The 27,645-nt window shown below is 37.0% G+C and overlaps 1 protein-coding gene across 1 annotated transcript; it reads right to left on the bottom strand.

Moving 5' to 3' along the window:
• Positions 1–479: 479 nt before the first annotated feature.
• Positions 480–27,440, bottom strand: TUBE1 (tubulin epsilon 1). The gene is made up of 12 exons (XM_052645934.1): positions 27,384–27,440; positions 27,215–27,288; positions 26,085–26,137; positions 23,036–23,093; positions 17,177–17,292; positions 15,952–16,073; positions 12,924–13,111; positions 12,526–12,701; positions 11,619–11,759; positions 1,974–2,114; positions 1,177–1,351; positions 480–823 (listed from the first exon to the last, which is right to left on the bottom strand). Exons 1-12 carry the CDS (start codon positions 27,406–27,408, stop codon positions 665–667), a joined length of 1,428 nt encoding a protein of 475 aa, XP_052501894.1. The 5' UTR covers positions 27,409–27,440; the 3' UTR covers positions 480–664.
• Positions 27,441–27,645: the final 205 nt, after the last annotated feature.

Here is a 27,645-nt window from a genome sequence, read left to right as displayed (position 1 = left end):
GTTAATATTCTGTTTTCTATATAAATAGTGACAATCAAAACTGGTAACAAGGAACAGTTTTAAAAGGTGAACATTTATTATTACAAAATCAACTGGTTTGATTAAAAAAACATTTTATAATAACTTAATACAAGTTAATTGTAAACTGTGATTCTTTTGAGTGCAAACAAGTGGTTACCCAAAGAAGAAATAAAACCTCCTTAAATTGTAATAAAATCTATTCCTGAAGTTAGTGGCTGTTACAAAAGAAATATTTATATTATGTTCTGCTCCTGTATTTACTTTTAAAGAGTCAGAATTTAAACAGACTATGAAAACAAGTTATAAATATAAAAATATCTGTACAAGATTTTATTGCAGCCATGATTATCTCTGTATAAATGGCTAAATATGAGACGATAAAGTAAAATGTTGAGCTCTATTCTCAATTTTAGAAAACAAGACTTTTTTGGAAGACAAATGTTTGACGTTAAGGCACTAGTACTTGGCTAATTTCACACAATGGTATCATCAACAAATTGTAATTAAATGGAAACCATTCTAAAGACAGTCTTCTCAATATGAAAAACACATTAGGCTTTCTGAATCACAAAAATTCTGAAACAGAAAGGTAAGGGGGTAAAAAATGTGAAATTAAAAAAAGTTTTATCTTTGGGTTTCTTTTTCACATAGCTACGTTTAGTCTAGGTAAATCTTCCACAGGCATGCTTTTTGTGGCATCCAGTTGGTTATATTCCTGTATAAGTGCTGATAAAGATGACACGGCTTCTGAGAAACAGCTTTCCTCCATCCCTTCAATTTGTAGATAGTGATGAAGATGAGCCTATAAATAAAAAAACCAATGCTGACCAGTTTTAGGAATTTAATACAGAAAACTATCCTATAATGTAAAATATTCTTATTAAAATGATAGTTCACTCAGCTTTACAAGAGAAATGAGAACCCAAATCCTATAAACCCATGAGATTTCTCATTTAGAATGTGAGTAAGCCTCTCCTCTTCAGTTATAATCAATACACTGATATAGCAAACAGGATCACGCCTGATTTATATTAGTGTAATTCTTGAGAATACCCCTTGCGTGTGCTTAGTCGCTCAGTCGTGTATGACTCTGTGACTCCATGGACTGTAAATAGCCAAAATAAACACACAGTTGAAAGGTGTACTGATGGTTACCTTTTTCTTGTAGAGCCTTATGAATCTCTCTTTCAGTTCTACGAAGGTAGGCTTCACGCACGTGTTGTTTGCCAATGCTAATAATGAATGGGAATGGCCCACCGGAGGTACTGAACACAAGCTGGTCTTCCAGCCTTCTTGATTCCAGGAGACAAACTGTAGAGAAGGTTTTAATCTGAGATGCAAAAACTCAAAGTAAGAATTAAAGTGCTAAAATGTCTGCCATATTATGGCCACCCACATTAGTTAAACTAGGACGTTACTAATGGTACCATTCTAAGTGCTTAAATTATAATATAGGTTATCTAATTTTTAATACCAGCAGTATCAAGGTATAGTCTGACAGTGAACTAAGGGATGTTAGATTGGCTGTAATGGTGATTCAAGAAGCTAGAAACATATTCTTTAACATTAGAAATCTGGGGATGAAAAGAAATAAAGGTATTCTAATTTTCCTTGCTTTGAAATTCAATAAAGCAACTTCCCTAAAAAACAGACTGTCAATAAATAGTGAAAGAAACTAAGAAGCAGTGTAGTAGTGGTGGTGGTAATAAACACAATAGTTAAACTTTCTGAACACTTACAGAAGATACCATCTCATCATTTAACGTGCCTAACATAATTAACAACTTGGTACTATTATTCTTTTCTAATTTGAGGAAAAATAAGGCTCAGAATGGCTAAGGAGCTTGCTCAAGGTCACACTTCAATTGAAGTTCACAGTGCTACTCAACTGCACGCTCCACCGTTGCAAACAGTGCACATAACACATTATCTTGAGAAGTATAAAATCGAACCTTTCAATGTTTCTGCGAAGATCAGAAATCTGTACATTTCCTCTAACCATGAGGGCACAGGCGAGGTAGAGACTATGTCTGGGGTCAGCTCGAATTAGCTGGTGATCTTTACTAAAGGCATCTGAAAACATCTGATCCAGCCTAGAACAATGGAAGAGTCACTGTTTATACAAATATTACATCATTCTTCTATCTGTAACTATAAGATGAAAAGACAGTCATCTATAGGTAAATAAACCACCCACAATTATATTCTGAATCTCTGCTATCATTTTCTCAAAGCAATCTGGGTAAATATGAAGAGAGGAAATCAAGCAATTTTGAGGGGGCTGATAGAGCTTCTGCAATATACTGGTGATTTCAGATAGCTACAAAATGTTGACTAAATCATCAGTTAACTATGTGGTACTAATGTCTAAAACTTATGTCATTATTACTTAGTTCAATATGTTTATCTACTTCATGATATCAGAACTATCAAAACTAATTAAAAACCTATTAGACTACTGTCTATAAAATATATCACAAATTAGTTTGGAATAATTAAGAGGAAACTATCAAAGGACAATACTAAGTTCTCTAAAAGAAACATAACTTTCTACTATTGTTCCTGAAAACGGATACTTTTAAGTGAATGAAGTCTTTTAACTTCTTTTATTCTTTAAAGAGAGGAAGATAAAAGTGACTGATGAAGTTTATATAATAATACAGGCTCCTAGGCCTTTAATATGGCCCCAGTCTGATTCTGAAATCCCATTTAACTCAATACAAGTATGATTAAGTTCCTTTGATAACTCTAGCCAGAACTCTGTGTGTTGAATCTGCAGACTGTCTAGGAAGAGCCACAGAAATTGCACTATGCTGCGATTTCATTCAGTAGATATTTACTAAATGCCAAGCACCATTCTAGGTGCAAGAGACCCAGCAGTGAACCACAACAAAAATTCCCTACTCTAGTGGAGCCTATATTCTATCCTCATTCTTCTATAGTAAGAAGGATAGAGGACTCTCTTAGTGGATGGTGAGCTCTGGGGGACTTATGATTCCTCTACTGTGTTCAAAATTTTGGTATGTGCTTTTGGACATTTTAATCCAGAAAAGGTTAAGAACCACTATACAATAAGCAGGCAAACTCATTCTTGATTTACCATTTGTCAAAAAACTTAACAAGGGGTGGACGCTGGGCGGCGACGGGAGTCTATCTTCCTGACTGTCTCCACCGAGAGCTCTGCAGCCAGATGGTCTGTTTGAGAATGGGAATGTGAGACCGAGCATAAAGATGGCGGAGGAATAGGACGGGAAGACCACTTTCTCCCTCACAAATTCCTCAAAAGAACATTTCAACGCTGAGCAAACTCCACCAAACAACTTCTGTAGGCTGGCAGAGGACATCAGGCAATCAGAAAAGCAGACCATTGTCTTCAAAAACAGAGAAGAAACCCAGCTCCACCCACCAGAACTCCAACACAAGCCTCCCTAACCAGGAAACCTTGACAAGCCACTGATAGAACCCCACCCACAGTGAGGAAGCTCCATAATAAAGAGAACTCCACAAATTACCAGAATATAAAAAGACCACCCCAAACGCAGCAATATAACCAAGATGAAGAGACAGAGGAATACTCAGCAGGTAAAGGAACAGGAGAGTTGCCCACCAAACCAAACAAAAGAGGAAGAAGTAGGGACTCTACCTGAGAAGGAATTCCGAATATTGATAGTGAAAATGATCCAAAATCTTGAAATCAAAGTGGAATCACAGATAAATAGCCTAGAGACAAGGATTGAGAAGATGCAAGAAAGGTTTAACAAGGACCTAGAAGAAATAAAAGAGTCAAAATATAATGAATAACACAATAAATGAGATCAGAAACACTCTGGAGGCAACAAATAGTAGAATAACGGAGGCAGAAGATAGGATTAGTGAAATAGAAGATAGAATGGTAGAAATAAATGAATCAGAGAGGAAACAAGAAAAACGAATTAAAAGAAATGAGGACAATCTCAGAGACCTCCAGGACGATATGAAACGCTTCAACATTCGAATTATAGGAGTCCCAGAAGAAGAAGACAGAAAGAAAGATCATGAGAAAATCCTTGAGGAGATAATAGTTGAAAACTTCCCTAAAATGGGGAAGGAAATAATCACCCAAGTCCAAGAAACACAGAGAGTTCCAAATAGGATAAACCCAAGGCGAAACACCCCAAGACACGTATTAATCAAATTAACAAAGATCAAACACAAAGAACAAATATTAAAAGCAGCAAGGGAAAAACAACAAATAACACACAAGGGGATTCCCATAAGGATAACTGCAGATCTTTCAATAGAAACTCTTCAGGCCAGGAGGGAATGGCAAGACATACTTAAAGTGATGAAAGACAATAACCTACAGCCCAGATTACTGTACCCAGCAAGGATCTCATTCAAATACGAAGGAGAAATCAAAAGCTTTACAGACAAGCAAAAGCTGAGAGAATTCAGCACCACCAAACCAGCTCTCCAACAAATTCTAAAGGATATTCTCTAGACAGGAAACACGAAAAGGGTGTATAAACCCGAACCCAAAACAATAAAGTAAATGGTAACTGGATCATACTTATCAATAATTACCTTAAACGTAAATGGGTTGAACGCCCCAACCAAAAGGCCAAGACTGGCCGAATGGATACAAAAACAAGACCCCTCTATATGCTGCTTACAAGAGACCCACCTCAAAACAAGGGACACATACAGACTGAAAGTGAAGGGCTGGAAAAAGATATACCATGCAAATAGAGACCAAAAGAAAGCAGGAGTGGCAATACTCATATCTGATAAAATAGACTTTAAAACAAAGGCTGTGAAAAGAGACAAAGAAGGCCACTACATAATGATCAAAGGATCAATCCAAGAAGAAGATATAACAATTATAAATATATATGCACCCAACATAGGAGCACCGCAATATGTAAGACAAATGCTAACAAGTATGAAAGGGGAAATCAACAATAACACAATAATAGTGGGAGACTTTAATACCCCACTCACACCTATGGACAGATCAACTAAACAGAAAATTAACAAAGAAACGCAAACTTTAAATGATACATTAGATCAATTAGACCTAATTGATATCTATAGGACATTTCACCCCAAAACAATGAATTTCACCTTTTTTTCAAGTGCTCATGGAACCTTCTCCAGGATAGATCACATCCTGGGCCATAAATCTAAACTTGATAAATTCAAAAAAATCGAAATCATTCCAAGCATCTTTTCTGACCATAATGCATTAAGATTAGATCTCAATTACAGGAGAAAAACTACTAAAAATTCCAACATATGGAGGTTGAACAACACGCTTCTGAATAACCAACAAATCACAGAAGAAATCAAAAAAGAAATCAAAATATGCATAGAAACTAATGAAAATGAAAACACAACAACCCAAAACCTGTGGGACACTATAAAAGCAGTGCTAAGAGGAAAGTTCATAGCAATACAGGCATACCTCAAGAAACAAGAAAAAAGTCAAATAAATAACCTAACTCTACAACTAAAGCAACTAGAAAAGGAAGAATTGGAGAACCCCAGAGTTAGTAGAAGGAAAGAAATCTTAAAAATTAGGGCAGAAATAAATGCTAAAGAAACAAAAGAGACCATAGCAAAAATCAACAAGGCCAAAAGCTGGTTCTTTGAAAGGATAAATAAAATTGACAAACCACTAGCCAGACTCATCAAGAAGCAAAGAGAGAAAAATCAAATCAATAAAATTAGAAATGAAAATGGAGAGATCACAACAGACAACACAGAAATACAAAGGATCATAAGAGACTACTATCAGCAGTTGTATGCCAATAAAATGGACAACGTGGAAGAAATGGACAAATTCTTAGAAAAGTACAATTTTCCAAAACTGAACCAGGAAGAAATAGAAAATCTTAACAGACCCATCACAAGCACGGAAATTGAAACTGTAATTAGAAATCTTCCAGCAAACAAAAGCCCAGGTCCAGATGGCTTCACAGCTGAATTCTACCAAAAATTTCGAGAAGAGCTAACACCTATCCTACTCAAACTCTTCCAGAAAACTGCAGAGGAAGGGAAACTTCCAAACTCATTCTATGAGGCCACCATCACCCTAATACCAAAACCTGACAAAGATGTCACAAAAAAAGAAAACTACAGGCCAATATCACTGATGAACATAGATGCAAAAATCCTCAACAAAATTCTAGCAATCAGAATCCAACAACACATTAAAAAGATCATACACCATGACCAAGTGGGCTTTATCCCAGGGATGCAAGGATTCTTCAATATCCGCAAATCAATCAATGTAATTCACCACATTAACAAATTGAAAAATAAAAACCATATGATTATCTCAATAGATGCAGAGAAGGCCTTGGACAAAATTCAACATCCATTTATGATAAAAACTCTCCAGAAAGCAGGAATAGAAGGAACATACCTCAACATAATAAAAGCTATATATGACAAACCCACAGCAAACATTATCCTCAATGGTGAAAAATTGAAAGCATTTCCCCTAAAGTCAGGAACAAGACAAGGGTGTCCACTTTCACCGCTACTATTCAACATAGTTCTGGAAGTTTTGGCCACAGCAATCAGAGCAGAAAAAGAAATAAAAGGAATCCAAATTGGAAAAGAAGAAGTAAAACTCTCACTGTTTGCAGATGACATGATCCTCTACATAGAAAATCCTAAAGACTCCACCAGAAAATTACTAGAGCTAATCAATGAATATAGTAAAGTTGCAGGATATAAAATCAACACACAGAAATCCCTTGCATTCCCATACACTAATAATGAGAAAGTAGAAAAAGAAATTAAGGAAACAATTCCATTCACCATTGCAACGAAAAGAATAAAATACTTAGGAATATATCTACCCAAAGAAACTAAAGACCTATATATAAAAAACTATAAAGCACTGATGAAAGAAATCAAAGAGGACACTAATAGATGGAGAAATATACCATGTTCATGGATCGGAAGAATCAATATAGTGAAAATGAGTATACTACCCAAAGCAGTTTACAAATTCAATGCAATCCCTATCAAGCTACCAGCCATATTTTTCACAGAACTAGAACAAGTAATTTCAAGATTTGTATGGAAATACAAAAAACCTCGAATTGCCAAAGCAATCTTGAGAAAGAAGAATGGAACTGGAGGAATCAACTTGCCTGACTTCAGGCTCTACTACAAAGCCACAGTCATCAAAACAGTATGGTACTGGCACAAAGACAGACATATAGATCAATGGAACAAAATAGAAAGCCCAGAGATAAATCCACACACATATGGACATCTTATCTTTGACAAAGGAGGCAAGAATATACAATGGAGTAAAGACAATCTCTTTAACAAGTGGTGCTGGGAAAACTGGTCAACCACTTGTAAAAGAATGAAACTAGATTACTTTCTAACACCGCACACAAAAATAAACTCAAAATGGATTAAAGATCTAAATGTAAGACCAGAAACTACAAAACTCCTAGAGGAGAACATAGGCAAAACACTCTCAGACATAAATCACAGCAGGATCCTCTATGATCCACCTCCCAGAATTCTGGAAATAAAAGCAAAAATAAACAAATGGGATCTAATTAAAATTAAAAGCTTCTGCACAACAAAGGAAAATATAAGCAAGGTGAAAAGACAGCCTTCTGAATGGGAGAAAATAATAGCAAATGAAGCAACTGACAAACAACTAATCTCAAAAATATACAAGCAACTTATGCAGCTCAATTCCAGAAAAATAAACGACCCAATCAAAAAATGGGCCAAAGAACTAAACAGACATTTCTCCAAAGAAGACATACAGATGGCTAACAAACACATGAAAAGATGCTCAACATCACTCATTATCAGAGAAATGCAAATCAAAACCACAATGAGGTACCACTTCACACCAGTCAGAATGGCTGCGACCCAAAAATCTGCAAGCAATAAATGCTGGAGAGGGTGTGGAGAAAAGGGAACCCTCCTACACTGTTGGTGGAAATGCAAACTAGTACAGCCACTATGGAGAACAGTGTGGAGATTCCTTAAAAAATTGCAAATAGAACTACCTTATGACCCAGCAATCCCACTGCTGGGCATACACACCGAGGAAACCAGAATTGAAAGAGACACATGTACCCCAATGTTCATCGCAGCACTGTTTATAATAGCCAGGACATGGAAACAACCTAGATGTCCATCAGCAGATGAATGGATAAGAAAGCTGTGGTACATATACACAATGGAGTATTACTCAGCCGTTAAAAAGAATTCATTTGAATCAGTTCTGATGAGATGGATGAAACTGGAGCCGATTATACAGAGTGAAGTAAGCCAGAAAGAAAAACACCAATACAGTATACTAACACATATATATGGAATTTAGAAAGATGGCAATGACGACCCTGTATGCAAGACAGGAAAAAAGACACAGCTGTGTATAACGGACTTTGGGACTCAGTGGGAGAGGGTGGGATGATTTGGGAGAATGGCATTCTATCATGTATACTATCATGTAAGAATTGAATCGCCAGTCTAAAAAAAAAAAAACTTAACAATTAGTAAGGGGCTATTTAAAGTTCTTGGCATGTTTATATTTACATTAGAAATAAGGAATTTAAAGGAGCATATACACATTCCACAATGGCACCCCACTCCAGCACTCTCGCCTGGAAAATCCCATGGACTGAGGAGCCTGGCAGGCTGCAGTCCACGGGGTCACTAAGAGTTGGACACGACTGAGTGACTTCACTTTCACTTTTCACTTTCATGCACTGGAGAAGGAAATAGCAACCTACTCCAGTGTTCTTGCCTGGAGAATCCCAGGGACAGGGGAGCCTGGTGGGCTGCCGTCTCTGGGGTCGCAGAGAGTCAGACACGACTGAAGCGACTTAGCGGCAGCAGCAGCAAACACATTCCAATATGTGTTTTTCTATTTTCATTGATAAAAATGGACTAGATGACATTTATTAATACAAAAGCACAACCAAAAATCATTCTTAGTTGTTCGAGACTACTAATACATTAAAGTTTTAAAACTATGCCTTTTAACAGTATAATTTTAAAACAATTTATTATTTGCTTAAGGATAAATATGTTTGTATGTAGATATGGCGGCCTTTGAAATACCTCTAGTATAGCAGAGGCAAAAAGGAGAACACAAAGCTAGAAAGAGCATTGTGATTAGTTTCTTAAGAGTCTAACATTTTTAAAGTTCTCTACAGATTTTCCTAACATGTTTTAATTAAAAACAAACCTTTAACAAGTTATATAAGTAAACATTTTAAATGTTGACATGGTATTTTTATCAAAATATACCAAGGAGGATTATGCTGAACTTAATTAGAAATTACATGTCTTTAGCTTTTAAGGATTAACTTTAAATGTCTGGATCATCACTACTGTACAATAAATAGTCTGCACCACTTTACATTCTGTGTCTACAGTGAAGGTGTATCTTTCACCAGTATACTCATTTTTAATATGCTGGGCTGATAATAAAAGCAAACATTTATGGTTGACTCCCATGTTCAATAAAACAAATTGTGCAAGTTGCTTAAGCTCATTAGCATCTCACACAGAAAAAGAGACTGTGCCTACTAGTTGGCACAGTTGGCTATTTGCTCAAATAAAATTTAATCAATATCACTGTGACATTCCACAATATAGAATTAGCTTGACAAAATTTAAACTCTTAAAAAAAGATCTGTAATCTAGTTTTCATTTTATCATTTACAAACTTTCCTCTAAAAGAGGTTTTTTTGGGGGGGGGGGGGGGCGGTGCTGGCAGGGAGGCATGAGGGATCTTAGTTCTCCTAATAGGGATGGAACCCAGGCTGTCTGCAGTGGAAGCTCGGAGCCCTAACCACTGGACTGCCAGGGAATTCCAATTTTCCTCTAACAAGTCTGACAAGACCTTTTTCCTCAGCCAACTGTGAATGTCAGCGTGACCTTATCAAGTTCATCATCACTGTCTATACTAAGAATACATTTTTTGTTAAGTAAATTGATATAACTTTTATGCTTAAATTATAAAACAAGGTATTCTGGAGATGACATATAAGGCTAATCACACCTTCCCTCTTGAACTTCGAAAGGGTCCTTCACACCCTTGCTGCAACTCAAGTGAAGTTTTTAAACTGCCCTTAGGTACACTGTGAATAGAATTACCTTGTTAAATTGAGCAGCACATTTGCCACAATGTTGTTCATTGCATCGAAAGGTTTCTCCTGCCGCTTTTTAAAAACTCCAGTACTTGAAGTAACCAGACTCTTTGGCTTTATAGAAAATCGGGAAAGGAGTACGTCAAGGCTGTATATTGTCACCCTGCTTATTTAACTTGTATGCAGACTACATCATGAGAAATGCTGGACTGGATGAAGCACAAGCTAGAATCAAGATTGCTGGGAGAAATATCAATAACCTCAGATGTGCAGATGACACCACCCTTATGGCAGAAAGTGAAGAGGAACTAAAAAGCCTCTTGATGAAAGTGAAAGAGGAGAGTGAAAAAGTTGGCTTAAAGCTCAACATTCAGAAAACTAAGATCATGGGATCTGATCCCATCATTTCACGGCAAATAGATGGGGAAACAATGGAAACTAAGAGACTTTAGACAGCATATTAAAAGGCAGAGACATTACTTTGCCAACAAAAGTCCGTACATTTAGCGCTATGGTTTTTCCAGTAGTCATGTATGGATGTGAGAGTTGGACTATAAAGAAAGCTGAGTGTCAAAGAATTAATGCTTTTGAACTGTGGTGTTGGAGAAGACTCTTGAGAGTCCCTTGGACTGCAAGGAGATCCAACCAGTCCATTCTAAAGGGAAACAGTCCTTTATAGTCATTGGAGGGACTGATGCTGAAGCTGAAACTCCAATCCTTTGGCCACCTGATATGAAGAACTGACTCTCTTGAAAAGATCCTGATGCTGGCAAAGATTGAAGGCAGGAGGAGAAAGGGACGACAGAGGATGAGATGGTTGGATGGCATCACTGACTCAATGGACATGAGTTTGAGTCAACTCTGGGAGTTGGTGATGGACAGGGAGGCCTGGCGTGCTGCAGTCCATGGGGTCACAAAGAGTCGGGCACGACTGAGCGACTGAATTGAACTGAATAGAGCAGTATCTGTAAGCCTTCTATGGTGCTAGACTGTGGTAAGAGCTCTAAAAGATACTCTTATTTAATATACCCAAAACGCATATGAGGTAGGCACTTTGACTCTCATTTTTAAAGATGAGAAAACTAAAAGTTCATCTCCTGCCCAAGGTCCTGTAATGAGTAAGTGACAGAGCTAGCATTCATACTTATGTGTCAGACTTCAAAGCTGTTAAATCTTTTTCAGTAAAAATTATATCTGTAAAATTCAGTTATTAGATTTAATTTCAAACAACTTAATATTGAGATTTTTAAAAACTTTTATTTTTTAAATTTTTATTTTTTATTTTAAACTGACCTCTGAAGCAGCATTCACTGAATAGAAAAAGGCTGTCATCAACTATTTTATATACTTCTCACAAAGATGATGATATGTAGAAACAACTAGTTATTATACACTTATCTCTTAAAAACGTGTTTGTTTTTAAAGCAATCTGAATCCTCAAGTAATTGAAATACAGTTACTACATCTTACCTTCGAGGAGGAATGTTAACATCTGCCAGTGTATACAGAGGTGTTAGGCTTGAAACAAGATAATGCAGTTGAGGAAAAGGAACTAAATTCATGCTGATTTCATTTAGGTCCATATTAAGGGATCCTTCAAACCTGGCAGAGCTAAAAAATTAACATTAAAACATGAAAAATATTAATGAAGCTTGATTTCATCAGCAGGCACTTTCTTACTTTTGTACACTGTACTTAAGTAAAGAATATATGCTTTTTCTGTATTAGTGAAATTTAGTATCATGAACATAAAGATAATTATAACACAACATCTACAGCAATTCTTATTTCTGGATTATCTAAAGTAAAACCAGACACATGACCACAGTTGTTAATTATATACATAAAATTTTTACTTTTAAGACAGACTTCAGATTGAATCAAATACATATAGTTCAATAGTTAATTTTATAAATCTTACTATTAATAAATTCCCCCAGGGTTTGCTTATATGTGCTATAATTTGGAATAATGCCAAAGTAATCTTTTAGATCAAAGTCAAAGAAATATTTTGGACCAGCTAATAAAGTTATGTATCAGCTGGTTTAAAAGGTTAATTTACAGAAAGGAAAAGAAAAAAAATTTGCTTTTATCTAACCAAAGTGTTTCTCAGGTATATCTCCCACAAAACCTATTATCATTTAACACCTATTAATATTTCATGGAATGTACTTGGGGAAAATGCTGCTCTGGAGTCAGTGAAAGTAAAATTCTGATCTATCATTCACAGATCTGAAAATACTAGACAAAATTTTTTTAATAAAAATTTTAAAAAGTTTCTACAACTTAGACTAACTAAAAAATGCCACTGCAAAACATCATCAAAAGCACAGTGAAGTTTTTAAACTGCCCTTAGTTACACTGTGAATAGAATTACCTTGTTAAATTGAGCAGCAAATTTGCCACAATGTTGTTCATTGCATCGAAAGGTTTCTCCTGCCGCTTTTTAAAAACTCCAGTACTTGAAGTAACCAGACTCTTTGGCTTTATAGCTGCACCCAACTTTCCAGAATTCACCATGAGGTCAATTTTGCTAATGATGTCAAATAAAGACTTTTAAAGGAAAAATATTGGGAAAGAAGCTATTTAAGAAGGGAAGACATAGATGGCAATTCTTCCAGGAAGACAAAAAAAACAACCAAAATCAATTTAAACTTATTTTTTCTCTTAGATGGAAAGGCTGAAAAGTGGAGATTGTTTCACATAAACACATAAGCATGACACAAGACTGAATGTATACACAATATGTCCATAAATCACAATGCTATTTCTTACTTGGTTGTCAACGGGCAAAACACAGTCGGCATGCTCATTAAGTTCCTTCATTGCCAAGATGCTATTGTAAGGTGAGGTTATGACATCATCCTCACCAGAAGGATAAATCGAAGTCACGAATCTGTATACTTCTGGGAATTCATCCTCGAGCACCTTTAAAAGAAATGTGCCAAGTCCAGATCCTGTTCCTGAGGATTAAGATTTCAAAAAGAAAACAGCATAAATGGTTCAGAATGTAATTGTAAAGAACCTGGATTTCTGTCGGGTATTTTTGGTAAAAATATTTATTAAAGACAATTTTCAACTCATACCTGTGATTATATATATATTAACTAATTAATTTCAGATAAAGAAATGAAGACAATATAGGTAGTGAGACTTAAAGACATGAATTCAATCTCTGGGTCTGGCTATGATGATAAGAGACCTTTCTACACTTTATACTTTTTTACATTTAAATTATATCTATATGATGCCAAGAGAACTGATCGAAGAGTAAAAAATTCACCTAAGACAGTATTCAGTCTACACTCGATGTTAAGCAACTTAACAAAACCAAACTGTCTTGACATCTTTAGTGTAGCACCTACATAATCTAAAGGTATCGTGACACGAAGCAATTTAAAACACGGAGTTAAAACGGTTCAAAGCTAAGCATGACCAACTATAATTTACATAATTTTAAAACAGGAAACTTTTTTACTATCTGTCTAAAAGCAGAAACTCTAAGAATTCCATTCAGGTAACTTTCTGATACACAGAGTTCTATTTATACAAATTCAGATATTTTTAAGAAGTTAAAGAGAGAAAACTGGAGTCCTTTATCCTGGTGGTTTTCAAAGTATGGCTTGTGAACCGTCAGTGGGTTATAAACCTAATTTATAAGACCACGACTAGTATTCTCTTTTCTTAAATGAAACAAAAGAAATATTAGTAAGTCACATGTAGTGTGGGTAAATACTCTTCTGTTTTAGTTTGTGCATGTGTTTGTGTGTGTGTGCTGAGCTGTGATATAAAATGTACTTCTTGCTATTCTGATGAAAGAAAAGTTTAAAAGCCAATGCTCTAACCCCATGTGAATAAATATTAAAAGGTTATGATGTTAAAAATATTAGATGAAAGTGATGGAGATTTTTTGGGTTAGAAAGAGATTTTTTTGGGTTAATCCCTAATAAGGACTTTCTAAGCATTATAAAAAAACAAAGCCATTATAGAAAAAGACAGTTTTGATTCCATTAAAAATAAAATTCCTCTCTCCATATATATGGAAAAAAAAGCAAACTAAGAAAAAAATCTTCAAAACATATGATGGAGGACTAAATTTCTTTAATAAAGAGAGTTACAAATCAACAGTAAAAAACATGAATAATGCAATGGAAAAATGAGCTAAGGATACAAATTGTAATAATAATTATTGCAATAAAATAAACCAAATAATAAACCAAATTGCAAATAGATGTAAAGATGCTTAACCTTTCATCTAATTAAACATGCAAATTAATACAATATAATTTTGAATATATTAATGTCTCATAATATGCAGTGTTGGTGACAGTGTGGGGAAATAAACTCTTATAAATTGCTGCTAATAATACAGATTGGCACAGTATTGTGGCAAGATAATTTAGTAGTATCAATCAAAACTTAAAATGTACCAACAAACTTTGGTTCCACTTTCCTATCGAGGAATATTGCTTACAGCTATTGTGGCACAAACGAACAAAGATGGAGATACCAAATGTTCGCTGGGGATTTTTATGTCGTAACTAAAAACCATGAACAATTTGACATCCATTAATGAGGAACTGACTTCAAAAATTATTACATATTTATACAATTGGACAGGGCTGATATTGAAAAATGTTCAGAAACAGTTTAAGGTGAAAATATGGTAGAGTAATATGTATTGCACAATCTTATGTAAAAACACACAAAATGTGCACAGAAAATATTTGGAAGGAGAGACACTGGCAAACTTGATTATCTGTGAGGAGAGAGATTAGGGATTAGATGTGGGAAAAGAATTCATTTTTAATCTTCAATATTGTTTCAAGTATATTTGCCATTTTCAGTGAACTAGGAATAAAGTACAATCTACTGAGATTCTGAGTAATAAAGGGATATAGAAAGGTACCATAAAGAACTATAAATCAAACTGGTATTTTTTGGAAAACTTACTCAAAATCTGCAGGTTAATTATGTCATTACAAAGAAAACTAGTTTCTTAATTTAATTATTATAAAGGCCTTCTAAAGGCATGGTTACACTGCAATTTTCAAATACTATCATACTGAATAAAAATGAAAGTCAATTGTATATAACCTGCTGAATATAAAAATCTTAATCTCAGCTTGAAGGAAAAGAGTGTGGCAAATTTTTCTTTTAAAATAGGCTAATTCTCTTTTGAAATTAGCAAATTATGATCAGTTTCTACTTCATGGAACAGAGGAGCAAAATACTTCCCTTGCAAGGTAAAGGCTTCCCTGGGAAAGAAAGCAATGCAGATCATTTATTCTAGGTTTAGGTGGTTAATTACCATGTAAGGAATGATTTAAAGGAGCTAAGAGGATTTCTTTTACTTATTTCTCTTATTGAACACAAGAAAGGCCTGAAGGTGGTTAAAGAAAGGGTACTGGTATTCTTCTGCAAGCACATCTATGAATATGCACAGATACTTAGCTCTAGTTAGGATACAGAATCACATAAGAAAACTCTTAGGAGAAAGGCAGCATTCTCAAAAAGCTTATAGTGAAATCTACCTTCCATTGAAGACAGAAGAAAAGTTTTTTCAGATTCAGTTCTATTGGCTCTTTAAATGCTTTTTAAGTTTGTAAAAAATGGTCAGTGACACAATTTGACAAAAATTTAAGATAAAAAGCTGTTATGTACATGCACTCATAAACACACTCTTAATTCTTAATAGTTCTATCATTTTAAAGTAAAGGCCTGAAAATAAGACTTATATTGACAAAATGAATATCCACTTGCATTTTCACACTGTAATAGACAAATGACTGAATAATTTTACCTCCTCCCATGGAATGTATTATAAAAAAACACTGCAAACAATCACAGTGCTCTGCTGACTTTCTGAGTTTCTCTAAAATCTTTTCCTGATAAAGACTGCCAAACACTTTGTGACCCACAGCCCTAGAAAAAAGAATACAAATTAAAACAAAATCTTGCATTTATTATTTCAAGATTTTATTATTTCTGACTTAAAAGACTATAAACTTGAAAAGGTATTTTTACTATTTTAAGTAAATTCTATTCCTGTTTAATATCAGTAAATCATACTATATAATCTCAAAGATACTTGGTAGAAAATTGAGCAAATAAACACACACACACACATATATATTTAAAAATATAATCCATAAATAACCTCGTAAGATAGTTCACTATCAATGGATATTAAACTACAGTTTTTAAAATTTATCTTCTCTTAAGGTATAAATACAACAAAATGGGTTTTAGTTACATAGATTTTTTTTTCCTCATCTTCACTTAATCTCTGACTATGTATGGTGTATGTTATGTATTAAAAAGCAGATTGTGGTCAACTAGAAAGACATGAAAAATAAAAAATTCTAAATGGACCTTAGGCTTAAAATATGAGAAAAACATTGGTTACATCATGTTAGGACTAGATGAAATGCCACACATTTCATCTAGTACTAATATTCATGAGGCTCTGCAAGCCTTTTTGGTTGCCCAGATTTGCAAGTATTATTATGGTGAACTGAAATGTATGAATGACTCCCACACAACATGTGGTCAGGTGTAACTCAAAAGTTACAGAATAAGTTATATAGGCTGGGACACTGGTCTGGTTTGCATCTCGGTATTTGTATCATCATTTTCTAGTAAATCTGACTGATAGGAAGACTTTGATAGAGACTTTACTTTTACCTATAGTAATAGGTAAGAGAACAGTTTACACTTGCAATTTCTGTCACTACCTAGCATTTACAAAGAATCAAATTACAAGGAGAAATTTTAGTAAATGAATTTTTCATGATTCATCTTTTTCTTTAAAAACAAGAGAGAGAGAGAAACAACTAGGAGGCAGATAGCCTCCAAGCATTGTGAAACACTATCATCTTGAAGGAAAAGATGATGGGCTGAAAGGCCTAGTGTGAGGCGTGGCAAATTACATCTTGCTTTCATGTCAGGAGGGCCTAACAGAATGAAACAAAGATTCCTCATGTTTTCCAGATGACATTTGATTTTTACATTCAGCATAATCTCACCAATTATTCCCTGAGCCAGAAATATCAGTGATGAGCTGCTTACTATCAAATACATCTCTCAATGGTCCCTGAAGAATTTCATTTACTACCCCTTCCTCCATGTCAATCAAAACAGCCTGAGAAAGAGAAATAAAATGTAATCAGCATATTTTTCTTTAGTCACTCTATAAATAAAAATGATTTTTGAGCTTATAGTTGCATTGTTCTTTTTATAATTTAAACCCAATCAAATCTTTGATGCTTTTATATAGAGTTTGTTACAAAAATTAAAAAATTAATTTCACCCTGCTGCAAAAGTGGAATCCAATGAAAAGATGGATTCTGAACCCTTACCAAAAGAATAAGAAGGAAAAAAGGGAACTGAATGATTCTCTCTGGTTTTCTAACAATTCTTTTATGCATATGCCTAGTGTTAGCTGCTTAGTCGTGTCTGACTCTTTGTGACCCCATGGACTGTAGCCCATCAGGCTCCTCTGTCCATAAAGTTTTCCTGGCCAGAATACTGGAGTGGGTTGCCATTTCCTTCTCCAGGGGAAAGTAAGAATAGCTGTAGTAAAAGTCACTCAGCCATGTCTGATTTATGTGCCTATGTGACTATAAATTTCTTGAGAACAAGGTCTCAGAAGTCTAGGTGGTAACCTTAACCAGAAAAAATTCTAAATGAATGTAGGGTGCATTAACGTATTTGCTCACTAGGTACAACCATGCTACTCTTTATGAAATCACAGCTGAAAACTGTCCAGTTCAAATCAGTAAACTACTTATATGTGCAAAGCCAAGGTACTGGACAGATGTCAAAAGATGATGACAGTGTCCCTCCCTGCCAGTAATTCACAATAAAAACTCACAAACTCATAAATGCCACAAGCTTTACTGACAGGGAGATGACATCTACTACTAAAAAGAAAACGAGAACCTCCTGAAGTCAGTCTTGAGAGAATCACCCTTTTCATAGTCACTTAGCACTAAACCCTGACAGTCTATAACTCTTTCGATCTTTCCTTTGTCATATCAGACCATTGTTTCTCCCTTGGAAGTTAATAACAATTGGAAGGAATTATTCTGGATTCCTCACTTAGTTAGCCTAGGTCTGGAGTCATAGCTTTTAAGATTTGATGTTTACTATTTTATTTCAGAGCTACCTGGTGATAGCTATCAGGCCTTTCAGCCTTCCCTAATTGTAATACAGGATTTACCAAATTCTGAGTGTTTGCCTGTTAACCTAAGATATTGGACACAGGGGAGGAACCCAACTACCAAGTTGTCGTTTAAAGTTTAGACTCTTCAGTGATCGTAGCCACATGATACCAAGACGACTAAGGAGAAATGGAAGAAAACTTTGTAGGAAAAAAGTCAAAGTCTACAGAAACATGCTGATTTACCCTTTCCCAACAGTGTTTCCTCCGTTTCCCAACTTGCTCACTGGTATGGTGGTGGTCAAGGCTGTATACTGTCACTCTGTTTATTTAACTTATAGGCAAAGTACATCATGAGAAACCCTGGGCTGGAAGAAGCACAAGCTGGAATCAAGATTGCCGGGAGAAATATCAATAACCTCAGATATGCAGATGACACCACCCTTATGGCAGAAAGTGAAGAGGAGCTAAAAAGCCTCTTGGTGAAAGTGAAAGAAGAGACTGAAAAAGTTGGCTTAAAGCTCAACATTCAGAAAACGAACATCATGGCATCTGGTCCCATCACTTCATGGCAAACAGATGGGGAAACAGTGCAAACAGTGTCAGACTTTATGTTTCTGGGCTCTGAAATCACTACAGATGGTGACTGCAGCCATGAAATTAAAAGATACTTACTCCTTGGAAGAAAAGTTATGACCAACCTAGACAGCATATTGAAAAGCAGAGACATTACTCTGCCAACAAAGGTCTGTCTAGTCAAGGCTATGGTTTTTCCAGTGGTCATGTATGGATGTGAGAGTTGGACTGTAAAGAAAGCTGAGCACTGAAGAATTGATGCTTTTGAACTGTGGTGTTGGAGAAGACTCTTGAGAGTCCCCTGGACTGCAAGGAGATCCAACCAGTCCATTCTGAAGGAGATCAGCCCTGGGATTTCTTTGGAAGGAACGATGCTAAAGCTGAAACTCCAATACTTTGGCCACCTCATGCGAAGAGTTGACTCATTGGAAAAGACTTTGATGCTGGGAGGGATTGGGGGCAGGAGGAAAAGGGGACGACCGAGGATGAGATGCCTGGATGGCATCACTGACTCGATGGACCTGAGTTTGAGTGAACTCCGGAAGTTGGTGATGGACAGGGAGGCCTGGCGTGCTGCGATTCATGGGGTCTCAAAGAGTTGGACACAACTGAGTGACTGAACTCAAGTGAACTGAATGGTGGTGGGATAGAGCTCAAACTGGGAGTGGACTAGGAAAAGTCAACATTTCTTTATCTCTGAGTAAGATCTGGTAGGGATTAACATATTCCCTAAGGCATAAACTATACCAAAGGTTAATCAATTAATCTAATTAGGTTAATCAATTATCCTAACAAGCACATGGTCTCCTAAAACACAAGGAGATGGTACCCAGATACCACAACACTACTGTTCTCTACTCTTTCAGCCACTCCTCCAGGTCTGATCCTTATCATCTCAATTATTTCCATAGCATCTAAACTACCTTTATTTTTGTCATAATCAAATATTACTGATCAACAGTTGGAAAAAGCAGTTTGTTGCAGAGACACAATCATAGAAGAGAAGTGTTGTTAGAATTAGCCTAAGACTAAACACAAGGTATTGACTAGAATTATTTTTGTTCAGGAGTTTTTACATGGTTATGGTTTGTATTCACTACAATATGGCTGAATCCATGCTTTGTATTGGGAGCAATAACTAAGATGAGAAGAAATTTTTCACCATATTCAAATGAAAATTAACCTCCATGAGAATGTATTTTGGAAAAGGGAATGGCAAACCACTTCAGTATTCTTGTCTTAAGAACCCCATGAAGAGTATGAAAAAGCAAAAACACACAACACTGAAAGGTGAACTCCCCAGGTTGGTAGATGCCCAACAGACTACTGAAAAAGAGTGGAGAAACAGCTGTAGAAAGAATGAAGAGGCTGAGCCAAAGTGAAAACAACGCCCAGTAGTGGATGTGTCTGCTGATGGATGTTATGTAGGGCGCTGGAAAGCAAAAGTAGGAAGTCAAGAGATATACTTGGAGTAACAGGCAAGTTTGGCCTTGGAGTACAAAATGAAGTGGGGCAAAGGCTAACAGTTTTGCCAAGAGAACACAGTGGTCATAGTAAAACCCTCTTCTAAAACGTAAGAGATGACTCTACACTTGGACATCACCAGATGGTCAATACCGAAAGCAGATTCATTATATTCTTTGCAACTGAATATGGAGAAGCTCTATATAGTCAGTAAAATCAAGACTGGGAGCTGACTGTGGCTCAGATCATGAACTCCTTGTTGCAAACTTCAGCCTTAACCTGAAAAGTAGGGAAAATCACTAGACTATTCAGGTATGACCTAAATCAAATCCCTTACAATTAAACAGTGGAAGTGACAAATAGATTCAAGGGATTAGATCTGACAGACAGACTGCCTGAAGAACTATGGATGGAGATTTGTAACACTGCACAGGAGGCGGTGATCCAAATCATCCCCAAGAAAAGGAAATGCAAAAATGCAAAATGGTTGTCTGGGATGGCTTTACAAGTAGCTGAGAAAAGACGAGAAGTGAAAGGCAAGGGAGAAAATGAAAGCTATATCCATCTGAATGCAAAGTTCAAAAGAATAGCAAGGAGAGATAAGAAAGCCTTCCTCAGTAATCAGTGCAAAGAAATAGAGGAAAACAATAGAATGGGAAAGACCAGAGATCTCTTCAAGAAAATGAGAGATACCAAGGGAACATTTCATGCAAAGATAGGCACAATAAAGGACAGAAATGGTATGGACCTAACAGAAGCAGAAGATATTAAGAAGAGGCAGCAAAAATACACAGAAGAACTATACAAAAAAGATCCTAATTATTAATTACCCCGATAACCACAATGGTGTGATCACTCACCTAGGGGCAGAGCCAGACATCCTGGAATATGAAGTCAAGTGGGCCTTAGGAAACATCACTAGGAACAAAGCAAGTGGAGGTAATGGAATTCCAGCTAAGCTATTTCAAATCCTGAAAGATGATGCTGTGAAAGTGCTGCACTTAATATGCCAGCAAATTTGGAAAACTCAGCAGCGGCCAGGACTGGAAAAGGCCAGTTTTCATTCCAATCCCAAAGAAAGGCAATGCCAAAGAATGTTCAAGTTACTGCACAACTGCACTCATCTCACATGCTAGCAAAGTAACGTTCAAAATTCTCCAAGTCAGGCTTTAACAGTACATTAACCGTGAACTTTCAGATGTTCAAGCTGGATTCAGAAAAGGCAGAGGAACCAGGGATCAAATTGCCAACATCTGCTGGATCATCCAAAAAGCAAGAGAATTCCAGAAAAACATTTATTTCTGCTTCATTGACTATGCTAAAGCCTTTGACTGTGTGGATCACAATAAACTGGAAAATTCTGAAAGAGATGGGAATACCAGACCACCTTGCCTGCCTCCTGAGAAACCTGTATGTGGGTCAAGAAGCAACAGTTAGAACTAGACATGGAACACTGGACTGGTTCTAAATCAGGAAAGGGGTATGTTAAGGCTGTATATTGTTACCCTGCTTATTTAATTTATATGCAGAGTATATCATGCAAAATGCCAGGCTGGATGAAGCACAAGCTGGAATCAAGATTGCCGGGAAAGAAATCAGTAACCTTAGATACACAGATGACACCACCCTTATGATAGAAAGCAAAGAGAAATAAAGAGCCTGTTAATGAAGTTCAAAGAGGAGAGTTATAAAGCTAGCTTAAAACTCAACATTCAGAAAATGAAGATCATGGCATCAGGTCCTATCACTTCATGGCAAATAGGTGGGGAAACAATGGAAACAGTGACAGGCTTTATTTTCTTGGGCTCCAAAATCACTGCAGATGGTGAATGCAGCCATGAAATTAAGACACTTGCTCCCTTGGAAGAAAAGCTATGACAAACCTAGACAGCATATTAAAAAGCAGAGACATTACTTTGCCAACAAAAGTCCACCTAGTCAAAGCTGTGGTTTTTCCAGTAGTCATGTATGGATGAGAGAGTTGGACCATAAAGAAAGCTGACTGCTGAAGAATTGATGGTTTTGAACTGTTGTATTGGAGAATACTCTTGAAAGCCCCTTGGACTGCAAGATCAAACCAGTCAATTGTAAAGGAAGTCAGTCCTGAATATCTACTGAAGTACTGAATGCTGAAGCTGAAGCTCCAATACTTTGGCCACCTGATGTGAAGAAATGACTCACTGGAAAAGATCCTGCTGCTGGGAAAGAAAGACTGAAGGCAGGAGAAGGGAATGACAGAGGATGAGATGGTTGGATGGCATCACCAACTTGATGGACATGAGTTTGAGCAAGCTCCAGGAGTCAGTGATGGACAGGGAAGCCTGGTGTGCTGCAGGCCAAGGGGTCGCAAAGAGTCAGACATGACTGAGCAACTGGACTGAGAATGTATTTTAGGCTTAGAGTTAAGATGGCTTTTATTATTTATCTAGACATATATTTCCCCTAAAATATTTAGACAAAAAATGCTAAATATGCAGCATTTTTACTTTAAGCACAAAATTTTTCCCCTGAAGTTTCATGGAGACACAAATGTCTGCTTAATCATATTTATATTAAATGTGGCTTGCAAATACTTTCTTAAAAGTTGAGAAGTTAAAGTAAAATTTTATTCTAACGATAGTTACAGAAGTACAGTTATTTTAAAAACACATGCAATATAAGAATCCAAGTGTATACAACTTACACGTGCTTTTAAAGAACAAATTTTCCCTTTGGAAATACTGCCACCATCACCAACCACTCTGAAAGATAAAACATGAGAAAAGGTCGTAAGATAGCCCATGGGTAATAATGCTATTAGATAATAAGGTTAACTTTCATTTGTAGAGTAAAGCTACTTCTACGCCAAGAGAGGCAGACACAAAAGGCAACAAAGGGGCCATTCTTAACCTCCATCCCCCTTATCCATCTCCCATCAAGCTGAAAAACTGAGGTACTTATTTCCCTGTCTTTGTTTGCGGTTTGGGCTGGCCATGAAATCTAGTTCTGGGTAGTGAGATAAAAAGGAGTTATTCTGGGAAGCTTTCTGATAAAAATGACCAGATGCAGCTGGTCCTTTTTCCTATCTTGAACATGAACATGGATGGGATTCCTGGCAGCGGAGGCTGTCATTTTGTAGTTACAAGTAAAAATACACGAGGTCAAAAAACCAACACATGGAACAATATGACAGTATCTTGGTCTTTAGGGCACTTCTCCAGAGATCATCCGATTCCCAGTTTTCTTTGAATATAACATAACTGGATACATCTACTGTTTAAGCCACCATTAGTGAGGCTTCCTGTTGCAGCCAAACACACGCCAACTAACTACCAGTTATATACTGTTGAGTATCTAGAGCTGTTTCTAGAATTTCATGTTGAAGATAAGTTACCAAAGTAACTGAATCTGTGACCACAAACAGTGTACACGTCAGTATAGTATAGTTTACAAGACAGACTATAGGAAGGAAGCTGCATTGAATATAGATGATGCCATAGGTCAGGAGTTGATTAAATATAATCCTCAGGCCAGCTCTGCCCAGCTACTTGTGAAAACAAGTTTTACTGGAACAAAGTCACATTGTTTGTTTATGTACTATCTATACCTGCATTCCAGAGAAGGCAATGGCACCCCACTCCAGTACTCTTGCCTGGAAAATCCCATGGACAGAGGAGCCTGGTAGGCTGTAGTCCATGGGGTCGCTAAGAGTCGGACATGACTGAGTGACTTCACTTTCACTTTTCACTTTCCTGCATCGGAGAAGGAAATGGCAACCCACTCCAGTGTTCTTGCCTGGAGAATCCCAGGGACGGGGGAGCCTGGTGAGCTGCTGTCTATGGGGTTGCACAGAGTCGGACACGACTGAAGCGACTTAGCAGCAGTAGCAGCAGCAGCAGCATACCTGCATTCATGCTATCAGAGCAGACTAAATGAGATGTGGCACATGGACTTTATGGTCTGCAAAACCTAAAATATTTACCACTGGTCCTTTATAGGAAAGGCTTGCCAACCCTTGGTATAGGTAAATTCCTATCATGCTATTAAAAAGGTATGATAATTTCCTCAAATAGATAAAGTATATAAAAAGATGTGCTCCTGTTCTTGAAAAAGAATTTTTGTACTACTTTGTGGAATAGATGCTGCACGTATTCATAGCGCATGGAAAGAAGAGCAAGATGCCAAGGCCTTATCTTCAAACTTGATACTAGGGAAATATATAAGAATGCTCTCAGGTTAAACTACAAAACAAACCAAGGAGATAAAAATATAGTTATGTAAAATCACCTTATTAAGAGAGAATGGCTTCCAGGCTGAGTCTCAACTATGTAACAATAAAAGGAATGTTACAGAGGGAATGGGAGTACGAATTTAGTTAGAATACCACCTACAAGGAAGTAACGCAAAGGCAAATTTGAGTCTCTTAATAGTACTTAAGGGAGAAGATATTACAGTGTACAAACAAGAGGAAACCCAGTCTATATAACAGATGTCTCTATATTAATAAAGATAAATAACACCAGTCATTGTTAAGTTAGGTAATATATCTCACTTATTTGGTCTGATTCCATGGTCACTAAGCAACCTTCTATCACTTAGATTTCCTGATAGATTTCTTACAGAACAGAATGTGCCTGTGAAAGATAATAAGTATCTAGTCTTGAGTCCTGTTGTCCATGACTAAATTGACTTTCTGCTTTTTAATCTCCCATTTTAGTTTGGTTTTCTGCCTGTACGGGAGAGCAATGGACCCATTCTCAAGGTGTCAATGAAGTTTCTGAGTTTGCAAGCCTGAGGATCAAAATCTGAAATTCACCAAAAAGTGGGGCCTAATTAGCCTTCCCTGGGAGATAACTGCCTCAGATATCCAACCAACTAATTCAAAGTAGAACTAAAATTTTTATTAGATTAAAACTCATATAAACCATTTATTTTTCAGTTCAAGCCGAGCAGATTTAGTTTTATTAAGCATTTTGAGAATGCATGAACTTCATGACTTAACATTAAAAGCTTAGAAAAAATGCTCTGAACATTACTCTTTCAGGTAAAAGATACATACTTACATATTTGTGGTGGTGTTTAGTCGCTAAGTCGTGTCCAGCTCTTTTGCAATCCCATGGACTGTAGCCCACCGGGCTCCTCTGTCCATGGGATTTCCCAGAAAAGAATACTGGAGTAGGTTGCCATTTCCAGGGAATCTTCCTGACCCAGGAATACAACCAGCGTCTCCTGCATTGAGTTCTTTACCACTCAGCCACCTGGGAAGCTCTATATTTACACACACTCTTTATTAAATTAACAAAACTAATCTGACAACATCTGCTTTGTTTCTTTCTAGCACATTCTATTTGTAGAGCAAATACTCCTGACCACAAGTAATACCACAGGAATGTAAACAGTACAGTTTTCTTTCAAAAGTTAGCCATTATTGAATGCATTAACAAGATACTCTCAGGGAAATTTTCAGCATTCCTTTTAGTGAAACTTTATTTCAAGGTCAAGTAAAAGAACACACATTAAAGGTTCTTTTTATTTCTTGATATAAAGGAATAGAAAGGAAAAGAAGTCCTGCTCTGCTGAATGATATGAGAATATTAATGACAAGAGAATATACTTTCAATAATGAGAAAAACAAAAAGATGGACAACTTCTTTACAGCTACCAACTGTTATTATCCTTTGAAAAATTGTATCCCAAACTGCCGACATAAAAATAATGATTATGCTATGTGATAAACTTTAACCCCATCTTACCTGGTATCCACATTTCTAAAGAAGCTGCTTATTGCCTCATCATAAATCCCTTTCTAAAAAGAAAAAATACATGTATTGGTGTTTGATTACATTTAGCCTTTTCCAAATTAAGTCCTTTTAATTTAAGGATTATTAACGTAATTATCCCTCAATACTTTAAAGGCTGGCATACAGCTACAAAAAAAAAAAAAGCAAATAATCATAAAATGCTTAGATTCATTCTTCCAATCTAGATAAGAGGAAACATAGTGAGATCTTTGAATTAAATTCAGCTGATGGAAATGAAGAATGATGACGTCACAGAATTCTAGAACAGGTGCATCAAATGAAAGCTTTCCTTAGATTCTTGGCAATCATTTAAAAAGCTAACTGGTTAAATTAAGGATTACAATACCACATGTTAACCTATTAATGCAGAGTGGCCTGCTGCAGTCCATGAAGTCAGACTTGGACATGGCTTAGCAAATGAACAACTACTTTCACATATGCTATATCATTGCTCCTCACAAGAAACCTGACAAAGATGCAACTCTGAGAATTAAGACTAAGGTCTCTGGCCAGTGTTCCTTAAGACTGTTGTGTGTCTAATGCCAACTTAAATTTGTCCTTAACGTTTGTCCATAAGTTTGAGTCACTTTGCTGTGCAGAAGAAATAACCACAACATTGTAAATCAACCATGTTGTCGTTGTTTTAGTTGCTAAGTCGCGTCCCACTCTTTTGCGACCTCATGGACTGTCACCCGCCAGGCTCCCCTGTCCATGGGATTCCTAGGGTCTCTTACATCTGCATTGGCAGGTGGGTTCTCTACCACTAGCGCCACCTGGGAACCACCACCAATACTGGAGTGTGTTGCCGTTACCTACTCCGGTAATCTTCCTGACCCAGGGATCAAATCCCCGTCTCCTGCATTGGCAGGCGGATTCTTTACCGCGGAGCCACCAAGGAAGCCCCTAAATCAACTGTACTTCAATAAAATTTAAAAACAAAAACCAGTTTGCCCTCTACCAAGAAGATCTCATATAAAAATATTGGCCAGACAAGAGCTCACAGAGAGTGATTCCTGCTTATTTTTTGGAAGAGCCTCAGTGACAGATCTGGGGTGCGGGTGGGGAGTTAGGGTTAGCCGTACCTTGTTGACGGCGGCGTGCTCCCTTAGCGCCAGGTCCCAGAAGCAGCAGCCGATCTGGTTTCCGCACTGGCCGACTGTGCCCAGGAATGAAAGAGAACAGACATTAGGGGGGAAAAAGGGCCACTCGTCTCGGCAGCGACTGAGTCCCCATCCTTCCAAGGAGGCCTACCCTGTACGACCACCGACTGGGTCATGCTTCGGCACGGCCAGTCCACCGCACCCGAGCCCGCGCCGGCCTCCGTATTCCGCGCCCACCAACGGGCGCTCCCCAAGGGGGCGGGGCGGCCGTAAGTCACTCCGCTGCCGCAAGTCGCCGCCGTCGCTCCGCTCCTCTCTAGGTTCAGATAAAGATTTTCCGTCAGAAGGCCGCGCAAGTGTACTTGCGCTTCGCCGTTACCATAGCGACTGGGCCTCCGGACCGCCGATCCTCG

This window comes from Budorcas taxicolor, chromosome 9, assembly GCF_023091745.1.
Source record: "Budorcas taxicolor isolate Tak-1 chromosome 9, Takin1.1, whole genome shotgun sequence".
NCBI lineage: Eukaryota > Metazoa > Chordata > Mammalia > Artiodactyla > Bovidae > Budorcas > Budorcas taxicolor.
This window is presented reverse-complemented; position numbering and strand designations above follow the sequence as displayed.